At 44.1% G+C, this 13,050-nt stretch overlaps 2 protein-coding genes across 2 annotated transcripts in view; one reads left to right on the top strand and one right to left on the bottom strand.

Moving 5' to 3' along the window:
- The first annotated feature begins 1,440 nt into the window (after positions 1-1,440).
- Positions 1,441-10,308, top strand: LOC105278450. The gene is made up of 7 exons (XM_011337555.3): positions 1,441-1,762; positions 5,182-6,721; positions 6,829-6,986; positions 7,220-7,373; positions 7,445-7,708; positions 8,034-8,255; positions 8,382-10,308. The coding sequence occupies exons 2-7, from the start codon at positions 5,381-5,383 to the stop codon at positions 8,838-8,840; spliced, it is 2,598 nt and encodes an 865-aa protein (XP_011335857.2). The 5' UTR covers positions 1,441-1,762; positions 5,182-5,380; the 3' UTR covers positions 8,841-10,308.
- Positions 9,085-13,050, bottom strand: part of LOC105278449 — a 5,615-nt gene continuing 1,649 nt past the window's right edge. The window contains exons 4-8 of the mRNA XM_011337554.2: positions 12,783-13,001; positions 12,283-12,701; positions 11,271-11,976; positions 10,935-11,169; positions 9,085-10,630 (exon numbers count right to left, since the gene is read on the bottom strand). Of these exons, the coding sequence (XP_011335856.1) occupies positions 10,425-10,630; positions 10,935-11,169; positions 11,271-11,976; positions 12,283-12,701; positions 12,783-13,001 (1,785 nt within the window). The 3' untranslated portion in view covers positions 9,085-10,424. The remainder of the gene's footprint in view (positions 10,631-10,934; positions 11,170-11,270; positions 11,977-12,282; positions 12,702-12,782; positions 13,002-13,050) is intronic.

Genomic DNA, 13,050 nt, shown 5'->3' with positions numbered 1-13,050 from the left:
CACGAGCGTGCAGACTCATTTTCTATTCATTGTCAGCGATCCATGCGAATCCCTTGAAGACGAGAAGAAGACAAGAATTGCATGATATGTTCCTTGCTTTCTTATTTCAATTATTTATTTTTAACTTCCGTCCTTTTTTCCTGATGTCACCTTGGATACACGTTTACATAAAGATATCCTTGCTCTTTGCAATTATCTTTAGATACGAATTAGAACGATGACTTTAGATCCTCAATTATGAACAGAATGAGGAAAAATGAAGCAAGATGGAAATATAATTTGCATTGACAATTTCTTTAGTGCTCCTGCCTCATTACCGAGTGGCGATGGATCGTCGTGACGCAAGATGGCGTCAGATGGCGCCGGGTGGACGCCATACCGCGTCACGCACAGTTGACAAGCAGAGATAATTTTATCGATCGGTCATTTGTTTTCGGATATTTTTGCGCCCTGCATGAAAAGCTACTCATCGCTGCGAACCGACCTTTGTGACAGAGATAAACGGTACGTCAAGTAAAAGAAAGAAAATCAGCGATTTTTTGCAAAAAAATCTAGATCGATTGCATGTCGTGAGTTACACGAAAGTTTGCAAATTGATCTCCGATCTGATATGCCTCGCGGTACTCATCGCGCGCTCGCTTTTGTTGGCGACAACAGTTGAAGAGCGTTACATTTGTTTGCAGATGCGCTTTTCGGTTAATTTTGAATCCTTCGAAAGTTTCCGCCATTTTTATTTATCGTTGTCGGAGAATCGAATTCGTATCGAAGCATTCGATCTTTTCGATGCAAAACAAAATCTCTCATTCCGTTCAGAATTATCTCTCTGTATTTTGCTACATATCTGCAAATTGCGGAGAACAAAATGAATTTCTTTGAAAGAGACGCGCCTTTCGGTGATCGATAAGATTAAAACGAATCCGATAATTTCCATTCCGTGGTAAAACGCGCCACGATGCCGAGCCGTGTCCAATTCACGATTTTGAGTCTCAACAATTTCTCGACTCCACGTGCGAGTGTGTTATTAAAACGCTCGATTCTCGGAGCAGTATCTAGCAGTAGCGCGAAATCGCTGATACCATCGACACGCTCGTGCGTGCGCACAACGGTGCCGCGCGATAATTACGTTATTTCGGTGCCGGCGCATTGGTTTATCAAGTTATCGGCTTCGACAACCTAGCGTATTCGATAAGTGCCAACCGCGCGACATTGCAAACTGACATTGCGAAGTGAGGAGCACGCACGAGTCGCCGCCGCCGAAGCGGCCAGGCACGGCGAGGCTAGTCGAGTCTGGACACGACTCGGCGCGCGACGAGACGGGGCGCAGTGAGGGGAGACATGGCGTGGCGCGACGAGACAGGACGGGATGCGGGGGCGAGGGACAGCTCGACACGCGTGCTCCGTTCGAGTCAGGTGCGGCGGCGGCGACGGCGACGGCGGAACCTTTCCCATGACGTGGATTCTCGAGGCTCCTGAACCTCCTCGCGCTCTCTCTCTCTCCCAGTGTACCGGGTGTCCTCAGGCGAGACGGTCGCGCTTTTATCCCGTCCTGTCTCGCGCACCCGCTCGTGCGCGTTAATCACGAAGAACACGAGCCACGCCACCCAGCGCGATCGTCGGGCGAATGCGTGACATCCTCGCGGTCACCGCGGTGAAGAGACCCGAGCCGATTTTCCCGAAGATCTCCCGAAGGTTGCCGAGGATCGTCGTGCCGAACCGCGCCGAGTCTTTCCCGGATCTGACGATCTGCGCGAGCTGCTCGTCGGTAAGCGCGAGTGCAGCGCGACGCGGCTCGGCTCGAGCAGCGCGCGCGTGCCGAATTCCTTTTCCATCTTTCTTTCTCGCTCTTTTTCTTATCTTTTGGTCTTTTGATCTCTCTTCTTTTTTTGATCCTTCGTTCGGCGCCCACCTCGGGCGCCGGTAGATTCGATGCGTTTAATTACAGTCTTACAGTATGTATCGAGGATAATGAAGTCAAGAAATTTATATATACGTTCGTAATGATAGATATCGTTATCATTATCATCGCTGTCGTCGTTAATACTTGCTACCGTTATTACTTGTTTTATTTCGATGCCTACTTTTATTGCAAGACAATCTTAACAATTGATGTGATATTTGTGCGCTAATTTGGAAAGAATGTTTAGTTTTGAATATTTTCCATTTATCCATCGATCAGTTTTGCCAGTCATTGTTTTACCTTATCACTAGTCTGAACAGACAGTGAAAACGCGTTAAATTCCGAACAGAAGCTAGAGTCGTAAAAGTTCATTGGATGAATAAACCCGTTTAGTCGCGCTGATACGTAACTTAGACAATAAGCCTCGATCGTGTTTCCGAGCGAACGACGTAACGAGCGATAATTGCGTGGACAACTCATTTTCGGGCCTTGGATGCTTCTATATTCTTCAGTTGTCTCTATCGCGCGACGCGACGTAAGTTAATCGTCATCGACAATACGCAACTCGTTTCACTAGAAGCTTTGTCGAATATTCGCGACAGCCATAAATTTCTCATAAATTCCATACAAGTGTGACTAACATCGCAGGATTCTCAGGTTACATAGAATTTTATATAATTATATCTAATTATATAATACGATATCATAAATAATTATATACATATATGTATATTTTTATGTAAATTTAATATGAATATTTCTTGAATTATCCTGCATACATAAATACTTATCGAATAACTTTCTCCGATTATATTCTGTCCTTTCTCTTTCTCTCGCTTTCGCTTTCGTTTTGAAAGACGCTATCAGCGCAGCATATAAGAGCCTTTGTTGGCAAGTGCATCTCGATTAAAAGGCGATAGCTGTCCAAATTGACGATAAGATTTTTATCGTTTTGACTGTTTTGAGTATTCGTGTTCTCTGAGCAAGATGTGCTATCCACGAAAATCCCGCTTAAGTATGCATGACTCCTGGTGGTTCGCGAGCGATGTATCGATCCGAAATTGCGACGTGCGTATTCGCATTATGCGAGTTAAGTCTGCAAAAAAACCTGCGGTTTGACGAAATTGCATCAGAATTACCTTGCTGAATTTATCCCTTTTATCGAAAAACAAATATGCCGCGCTAATCTCATCGCTTGATAGATCGAGGAGTTAACAGTTTTCTACGAAGAGCACCGCGCAAAACTACTGAAAGTCGATTGCTAAATTGAGCGATTACATCAGTCGATCATTATTTTCTCAAAAAAAGAAAAAAAGAAAAATGACGTAAAAGTTGACGTGAAGAATCATCTTTATGTGCAGGCGAGTTGTCTCTGAATTCCCAAACATGTTTCAAGCATACATGGAAATAAATTCGCTTATAAGTCCGAATTATTATAAAATCCATATTATCAATATTATAAAAATTGTATTGAAACTACAGCTGTGATTAATACTAAAAGCAGAGAAATTTTATGCTCTTGCTAAATTTAGGCATTAGCGGAGGCGAAATTCATACGAAAATCGACCGGTCGGTCTCCATGGCGATCACGCCCCTTCGTGGCGACTCTTAGACGGCTCTTAACTATAGGCTTTCGGATCTTTTTTGCCTAGGCACACGTGGAAAATATACGCGTGCCAGACAGCGCAGTTGGCTGTAATTCGCGACCTAGTTTATAAAAATGTAATCTACTTGATTAATATAAGTAATCCACATCAATCATCCTCGCGAAGCGCACGTTCGCGTGCGCTAGCCGAGTTAAAAGTCTTCACTCATTTCCTCCTCCTCCCTCCTGAAACGACGGCGGGTGTAAATCCATAAAGAACGGTGCTCTCTTGAAATTATAAATTAATCGTGACTACCTGCGAATCTCCCTGTTTCGGCGACTTTGAGTGTGGAAGTAAAGTGTACTCGCGATCTATATCTTTTATCTCAAGTTAAATATTGACGTTTGTTCATACGCCACATTGTTTATTCTGTGCGAGAAAGATTGACAGGAGAGTTCTGCACGCGCGCAAACTAGTGCACTATAACAGCCCCTAACTGTAAAATAGATCTTCATCTCGCGTTATTATTCAAATTGTTGATATCTTGGAGAAGAAAATTGTTATCTTCGAGAAGAGATGTCTTGATGTGTTTAGTCGTTGGATTAACGAATGAAGATTTAATCTGATGTTTCGTAAGATTTATAAATACTACATTACTGCCAATTGCCAAAATAGTTTTTAGCCTTACGTCGGAAGTGGATAAGTTATGCAATGTCAAAGTATTATTAGAGCGTCGTGCGACGAGGGGCTCTCTAATAATAAGTGCGTCTACTTTTAAAAGATTTCGAATGTTCAGTGACGTACGATATATTCTCTCTCTCTCTCTCTCTTTCTCTTTCTCTACATGTTACCATTGAGTTATTGTACTGCAGCTTTAGTTTGATGGGCTTCGTTCTTATTAATGTATATTGAGCAGTCGATTTAAGCGGTCACACGCTTCGCTTTATTCATTGATTGATAATCCGGACTGACTTCATCTAATTTCCTTTTCATTTATCTGTTATAATTGTTCGCTCGTTAACGCATGTCACAAAAGCTATTCCACGCACATCCGTATAAAGATGATCGCTACATGCGCTATTCGTATCACCTCGATCATGAGCAATTACTGGTTTCCTATCTTCATCGGATTATCGCTTGTATCGCTCTATCGTATCGTTGTACATCTGTATTGGTATGCGTCGGTACGACGGTATTACGTACGCACGCGAAAAAGCCTCGGGAGTTCCTTTCTTTCGCGCTCGCGCATTGACGGTGCTTTTTATATTAACACGCGGACGGGATTGAGCACAAAGGCCAGCGCGCTTTTTCATCGTCGCCGCGTCGATATCGTGATCTTCGTGAAATTCCATTACGGAAAATTTGCGGAGTCCAGATGCGAGATATGATAATTCGTGTTCGATTTGTTTTCGATTCTTTCGTCAAAAATCGCGCGCGCGACATTCATGATGGAGACTGCACGGAAGACTGGACGGGCAAACACGTGATTTCCTTCGCGAGGCGTGTGATTCAATTGTTTTCCTGTTTTGCGACATCGATCTAGAAACTTATTTGTTTGATTTAATAAGCTCGATTATTGTTATTTGGCAGGTGTTATTCCCGTTACTGTTTTCGATCGATGACTTACTCGAGAAAATCCATCGCCAAGTGCGCGACGCACTTACGCGATTACTGATCGCATGAAAAATTCTTTCGCAGAACGAGCAACTCGAGCGACCAGAAAGTGCGTGCATGCTGAGTTCCGTGCAATCGACGTTCCGTGAATCATCAAGGATCGCCCCGCGGGTCCTTATGGTAACCGGAGGACAGGGTAGACATCTGCCCAGCGAGTTCCAGGGGCTAAAGGGCTGGCGGCGTCGTTGGATTCACTCGACCACCACTTACATCTAGAGAGGCAATGGCCAGCAGGCCGTCGGACGAGAATGGCCTGCGCGAGATTGAAGCGGAATGTGACGACAATCGCAGAAACGGCGAGAATAATCACAATAATAACAATCGCTACGACGGTTGCCCCGTGAGCGCCGCTGAGAAGGGAAATGCAAGGAGAAGCCAGAGCAATCATCATCAGCCGCGCAAGGCACCGTTGGTCGGATGGCGAAATGGAAGTCCCACGATTTGCTCAAGTTCCGATTGCAGAAGCGTCGATGTCCTGGACGACATCAGTTCGAGGCGTTCCAGCGTACCTCGAACCAGCCCCGATTCGATGGGGGACGCGATTGAACCCTTCAAACCGACCCAGCCAGCCCAACTGAACCGTCCAACAAACAGTCCAAGTCAAATCGAGAAAGTTCTTTGCGAAGAGTATTTACAGCCGGAGACGACGGCGGATCAGCGAGTTGGAGACTCCATCGGCGATAGATCGGACGATCTATCGAGCTCCACTTCAAAAGAGAAGAGGCGCAAGAAGCCTAAAGTACCCGATGGCGGTTGGGGCTGGGTGGTCGTCCTGGCCTCACTGGTCATCTCCATGGTGGCCGACGGCGTATCTTTCAGCTTTGGTTTACTCTACATCGAGTTCTTGCACGAGTTTGGCGCCTCCAAGTCCAGGACCGCCTGGATCGGCTCACTGTTCATGGCGGTGCCGCTTCTGTCCGGTCCGATCATGTCCGCCCTCGTAGATCGTTACGGATGTAGGAAGATGACCATCGCCGGCGGCCTGATATCCGGACTGGGCTTCATTCTAAGTACCTTCTGCAACACCATCGAGCTGATGTATTTGACGTTCGGCCTGATCGCGGGCCTTGGTTTAGGTCTGTGCTACGTCACCGCGGTGGTCAGCATCGCTTTCTGGTTCGACAAAAAACGTACGCTGGCGGTAGGCCTCGGCGCGTGCGGCACCGGCATCGGCACCTTCGTCTACGCCCCGATGACAGCGTACTTCATCAGAGAGTACGGCTGGCGCGGCGCTTGTCTGCTGCTCGCCGGCACGTTCTTCAACATGATTGTCGCGGGCGCCGTAATGAGAGACCCGGAATGGTGGATACTGGAACAGCGCAAACAAGAACAAGCGACCGTACGGAAGTCGAATGCCCGGTCGGACGTTGCGAAATCCGACGGGAATTCACCCGACGAGTTTCCGGACATCGAAGAGCTCAGAAGACTGCTACGGAGCGAACCCGCACCTGAATACTTCCTCCCGAATCTGAGCACGATTACCGAGACTGTCGATGACGCGAAGAAACAAACAACATTCAGAAGCGTCGTCAATCTGCCGACCTTCGTAAAACGAAGCGAGAAGGTGAGTAAGACCGACAAGGAGGTGGAGCGATCTTCTGGAATTCGATTTTCCAGCTACTGTAAAAGCAAACTGTCATGTGAGTATAAATTCGACCTATGAGATTTCAGGTGCCTTTAGAAGTGCTGAAATCCTGCGACTCCAGGCTTTATACCATCATCCTAGAGAATTATCCTAGCCTTCTGTTGTGCAGAAGCTTGTCTGACAAACAGCTACAAGACTCGTCGGGGGAGATTTGCAATAAAAGCGGCATCACTATGCCAATGAGGTTTTAGTGATTTAATTGATTTTTTTAATTGATTTTTTCTATTTTTAATTGATTGGTAATAATCATTTTTTGTCACACGTTTGTTTTGCATTAAATTCCGTTTTCTTGGAATTTTTTCAAGATTTTCGTATAATTGTATTATTCGATACTTGTTTGATAGAACACACATTTACATTATTGCAATATTTGCAATATCGCTAATATTTATTAAACGTTTATTACGTTTCATGAAGACTGAAACGAGCGACAGAATCAAAAGTGATCGACGAGAGACGAAAGGATATCTGCACGATTCATGTTTCGGCGAAACCTGTGTGCGTTCAAAAAATGTCCAAGAAGGATATGGACGAAACCAACCCTCTGTTGGCCAGGGATGTTCCGCACGCGGTAATCAGATCATTATTCTCCATTGTGTTTTTGAATGTCAGAATTGTGGTTCATTGATTGATCTTTTTCAGATTGCACCGCAGGAGAGGAAGAAATCTGTATCGAAGCGTTATCAGAGCGAAGCCCCCGCCAATGTTGTTCGGACGGATTCATTACCTTGGCTGAGACGACAATTCAGTACCAACACGCACTACTTCAAAGACATCAGAGTGCACAGGAACTCCGTCATGTATCGCGGCGCTTCCTTGAATTTACGCAAGTACAGGCTGAGGGCGAGCAGTTGTCCCAATATCTACACAAACAGTATGATCACATTGGCTAAGGAGAACGAACAGGTGTCAGATTGCGTGCAATTAAATGCATTAATGCCGTTCGATGTCCAGAAATATTTCGCAAATCACGATTCGTCGATCTTTACGAAAGATTGAAACCGTACAATTAATTATATAAACGGTAAAATATTTTTCCTGAGTTATAACTTAAACATTAAAATTATTATTGGCTTTTAACATAATTTATTTAAAATATTGAAATTAAGAGAGACATTTTGGCTATTAAATGTAAGCGCATTAGACGGCATTAATACGCACGATTGTAATAGAGGAAGCAAGTTCATGAGACTTAGCTAAACTTTTGTACTTGGACCTCTCTCTGCGACAGAAATGGTATGATGAGTTGCTGGACTTGCTGAAAGGCATGTTGGATTTTTCCATGTTCCTCGAGTTACACTTTTTGCTGATGTCGCTGTCGACAATTCTGCTATTCACCTGGTTTATCGTACCCTACTTCTACCTCGCGGAACATCTCACTAGGAACGGTTATGCCGAATCCGACGCCGCTAATCTTCTCAGTATCATCGGCATCACTAACACCATCGGAATGGTAATCTTAGATCTTATACTGGCGCTACGTGCGCATACGTTTGGCTTCAGTGAACATATACATTTTACTTTCATATAATTTTTTTTTAATGAGAAATTTTCTCACGCTACTATTGCTCGCTTTCAGATCGTTTTAGGCTGGGCTGGCGATCAACCATGGATGAACGTCAGCAAGACTTACACCTGGTGTCTGATAGCCTGCGGAGGCGCCACAATGCTGATGTCCACGTTCACGCACCATTACCTATACCTGATGATAAGCTCGGCAGCTTTCGGTCTTTTCTTCGCTAGCAGCTTTAGCTTCACTCCAGCTATACTGGTGGAATTGATCCCACTGGAGAGATTTACCACTGCTTACGGTCTCACGTTGCTATGCCAAGGAATCGGCAATCTTGTCGGACCTCCGCTGGCTGGATGGTTCTTCGACATGACGGGTTCCTGGGAGCTCTCGTTTCTCACGGCTGGCGGTTGGATCATCGTCTCTGGCATCTTCATGGGTATCATACCATACACAAGGAATCGAAGGATTTTCGGTAACGGACCGGTTGAAATGGAACGATCAAACGGCGATGATTCCTTAACATAGGTCGGGTTGAATGCTGATTTGTACTTTTAATCTGTTAACGATCTATTAATATCGCAATTTGGGATACAACTTTCGAATGAATGAAAATTAAGTAACAATAACGTGCATTTTTGGAAAAGAATCATCATGTTCTGATATCTAGGCCAATTAAAATCCACAAAGATAAAAATAATTTTCACTCGATTCATACGAGAAAAGTGAAAGAGAAAAGAAAAGGAAAAAAATAACACAAATTAGATTTTATAAAAAATCTTTATTACATAAATGGTCTTTAATGGATTAAACACGCGCAAGTATTGATGTCGAAGTTAGAATAGAACCGTTATTCATCTACTCAGGAAAATTTTGATCTAACGTATGAATCTCACATCCGTACTAACGTCAAATGAGCAATGCGATAGCCGCCGTGTAACAAAATTTTCGAGTGTCGTATTTAAAAAAAAAGCAAAAGTGTCTTATACGCATCAGCGTACTGTTTAGAATATTTCCTTTGCACTTAAGTTGTTTGTGCCTCTGATAGTCCTCTGCTTAAATGAGGAAAGAAGTTAACGTAGAACATTGATATATACATAGAAATTTCTTTCTACTTAAAGTGCGCTTTTTGCGAATATCTGCCATATGCAACAGATTCGCATATGGCAGATTTAATTTTAATTGAATTGAATTGAACGAAAGTAGTAATGAAATTAGAATTCCCTGTTAGCACAAAGGGCCTTATTATAAAGCAGGATTAAATAGTTGAAAAATATATTTTATCACGAGAAATTTCGCGTTGGAAAAATTTATTTCCACGAGAGATTAAAATGTATACATCTATACGTTTTACTAGCGAATCAACGTCAACGATGTATAAACAGAAGCTTACAATGAAATATTTTAAGTATTAAGCGATCCAACGTAACATCTCCGCCGTAGATATTATAAATGATTGTTCTTATGCACATTGTTTATTTGTGATAATTCTTTGTCAAAAATGTTTCCACTTTGAATTGGCGTTGACGTTATCAATCCAAAGATTAGATAAGTAGTTAATTAAATATGTTACGTTAATAATATATATTAACATTTACTAGAAAAAAAGTGTGTAAGCGTTTTTGATGAAACGTGCAATTTTACAAGGAACATGTCAGTCAGAAATTGTTGAATTATCTAGTTCGGTTTAATTTAATTATTCAATCGTTACTACAGTCGTATAGTGATACGACCGTAGCGTTAAATATCAGTTATACGATAGTATGAAGATGTAAACGCGTCCCATTCTACGACGCGAGTGTGTCTAATTTCAAACTTCAATATTATTCAGGTACTTGTCTAAAGAACTAGGTGACGTAAGTTCTTATGTGACATAAGGATGTATAAGAACGTAGAATCGTTATTTAAAAGGAGTGGCCTAACGCCGTCAATCCCGTTTGCCGAGCATACAACTATATGTATCCCTTTTGAGAGAAATATAAAGCTATCAAGTATCACACATCGACTCAAGATTGATCAGTTACTGTCGGGAAAGCGAAGGGAGAAAAATTGAAAATGAAGAAGCCTGAGATTGTTCCCCATTGGTTCTTGCGATAGGCACGGATTATCGTGTTAGTATCCCGGCGACGTTGTTGGATTCAATGGATTCGGACTCGGGCTTCGGCTCGGCGCGCCCGGCACTCCTAGAATGCTCGCGAGGTTCCGTATACTTTTCGGGAAGGTCCTCGCGATGATGAAGTGCTGCGGGCCGATTAACGCGTCCCCCATTATACCGAGGCGTACCTCGTTCCCACGCCTGTGCAGTGTCATAGACATGTCTGAAATAATACACGTGTAATATAATGTAATATGTGCGCGTCACGCAACGGAGGGAACGCACGGTGTAATGAAGGTAAAGTGACGATTCAACGAATTCGAATTACTACAGCCTACTTTTCTTTTCTTCTGCTAAAAAAACTTCTCTAAGAATTTTTTAGAAAGATGGAATCTTAAAACAAAGAACAAAAGCGCGTGTAATTAATTAAAAATTTACGCATAAAATTAGAAATTTTTTTACGTTTCTTTAAACGATCGGAACGAACTTTTCCAATTGCAAGTTTTGGAAATATTGAAATAACATACTGCAGTTTCCTTGCGGTGGTCGCCAGTAAATCACCGCGTCCACGCCTTCCACGGGCAGATCTCCATCTACGTGCGTCAAACACAGGGAATACCTCTTCGATAACTGATTCAAAAGCACTTTCAGTATGATGGACGGTATGCAGGAGGAGATCACACCACAGGAAGTCTCCGCCGCCGTGATGGCATAGATCGCTCTTTGCCTGGCTCTAGCTTCCTGAACGTTCTTTTGAATAATCTGGAACGAAATATGAAAAAAATGTTGAAAAGAGATTTTAAATTGAGATAGAATTTATCAAACGACCTTAATACATTCAATTGTACCAAGAAATCTCTCACCTGCAGTATCTCGATGAGATCGTCATGGAACAGCGGTGTCCGGGTGGGCAACGCAAGACAGAAGATACCGTGGGCCTCGTGATTCCTGAGGAACACCGCCCGCTGACTCACATACTTCACGGTCGTGAGTACGTCGTCTGGCATGCTGACGCTCGAGTATCTGAAATATTCCTTTAGGGCGTCCACAGTAGCCGCCAATAGGACCTCCGTTTCCGTCGCGCCGGACACACCTGAGATCTTGCGGACGAGCTCGATATCCACCTCGTCTGACCAGGCTACCACCTTCCTGCCGCACGGCGAGATAGTCTGCAGCTGATTCGACTGCGGATGTTTCAGGAACAGCTCTTCAATGATGACCTTGGGCGCCGTCAGGACGATCCAGCTGATGGATATTGCTTCTCGCAGAGCTTGAAACGTCAGGGGAAAGTAGCATGACAGCATGTACGTCAGGGTGTCTGGATAGTAATGCTTGTGCCGCGACTTCAAGGCTCGCAATTCCCGAATGAGCAGAAGCGGCGTCTTCAGCAGCGACGTGATCGTGATGTACCAGAACAGAGAGATGCAGAAATAGATGATCTCGATCGGATTGAGGGACCTTAGAACGGAGTCGAATATTAGCCGAAGATTGAAACTCCTCTTGCTTGACTCGCGCCGGACGATCGACAGGAGTTCCAGAAGTTTTAGGCCTTCGGATCTTCGGTACTGTCTGAGAAAGTTACGAGAGAGATTATTGTTTAAGGCTTAAAGTTGGAAACAATGTTCCGTCTTTCAAATGAAAAACTTTCCTACGTTTATTGACATTAATATTAGACTAAAACCGAATTTTCTTGGAAATAAATATTTTATTAGACGCGATGCACAAAATTGACAACGCGATAATTATTATACATATTATTTCTATGTTATAATCTGTGGCGAATGAAAATAAAAGTGTAAATAAAAAAGAGCAAAAATTATAATAGAAAAAAATTATCGAATAATTAATTTGACGAAAAATCTGCCGCATGAATACCTGGCCAGTTCCTTAAACGTGCAGACCAGCACTATCACCGCGATCTTGGCGCACTGGAAGACGCCTATGCCCTTCTTCAGAATCTCTGGTCGCTCGATGGGATCGTTATTGTAAAGGAAGTCGTTCCAGTAGTTGCTGAAACTCTCGATGAGCATCTGTTGCAGGCGCGGCAAGGCGGACGGTTCGGCGTACAAGTTCACAAAGGGCGAGTCGCTCTTTTGACACGTCCAATTATCCGTCGAGTACTTGAGCGGCAGGAAGTCCGCCAGGGTCAGGTGCTCTTGCCGCAGAAGCAAGTGATGCGCACGCACGAGGCATATCTGATATTCCTCCCCGCGCATGAAGTAATCCACCACGTGCACTTGCCACGGCGGCAATTGACTCGGCAGGAACTTGGACGTCACGTCGCTTATGTAATCCTAAAACCGCCAACAGCAGTTCGGGAAAAATTCAAGAATAATACTCTTGGAGATCGCGCCGAATCGAGATTGACCGCTGACCTGTATGTTGCTCTCGTTGATGGGACGACCGCGGAAGGAGCACGGCGGATCTACCAAGTGGTTGTCGACGGAGAAGTAGTCGAACTCCTTCCAGACGTACACGCCCCATCGCGTGAACAAAGACGATTTCAGGAACCGTCTTGTGGCAGTGAGACACGCCAGGTGACCCCTCACACCCTCCACGATCGAGCGTCCTTGCACGAGGAGCGTGCACATCCCCTGCGAATCATAATTCGGAAGGAACAGTGAATTGCAGTGAGATATGACG

Source organism: Ooceraea biroi, chromosome 10 (genome assembly GCF_003672135.1).
Source record: "Ooceraea biroi isolate clonal line C1 chromosome 10, Obir_v5.4, whole genome shotgun sequence".
Classification (NCBI taxonomy): domain Eukaryota; kingdom Metazoa; phylum Arthropoda; class Insecta; order Hymenoptera; family Formicidae; genus Ooceraea; species Ooceraea biroi.
Note: the sequence above shows the minus strand (reverse complement) of the source record. Positions and strands in the feature narration are given on the sequence as shown.

What these genes read in the sequence shown, in the direction of transcription:
- LOC105278450 (XM_011337555.3), top strand. Translation starts at nt 5,381, where the DNA reads ATGGCCAGCAGGCCGTCGGACGAGAATGGCCTGCGCGAGATTGAAGCG. An exon ending in GGCATCACTATGCCAATGAG is followed by an intron (nt 6,987 to 7,219) that starts GTTTTAGTGATT and finishes CGTTTCATGAAG; the next exon opens with ACTGAAACGAGCGACAGAAT. An exon ending in CCAGGGATGTTCCGCACGCG is followed by an intron (nt 7,374 to 7,444) that starts GTAATCAGATCA and finishes GATCTTTTTCAG; the next exon opens with ATTGCACCGCAGGAGAGGAA.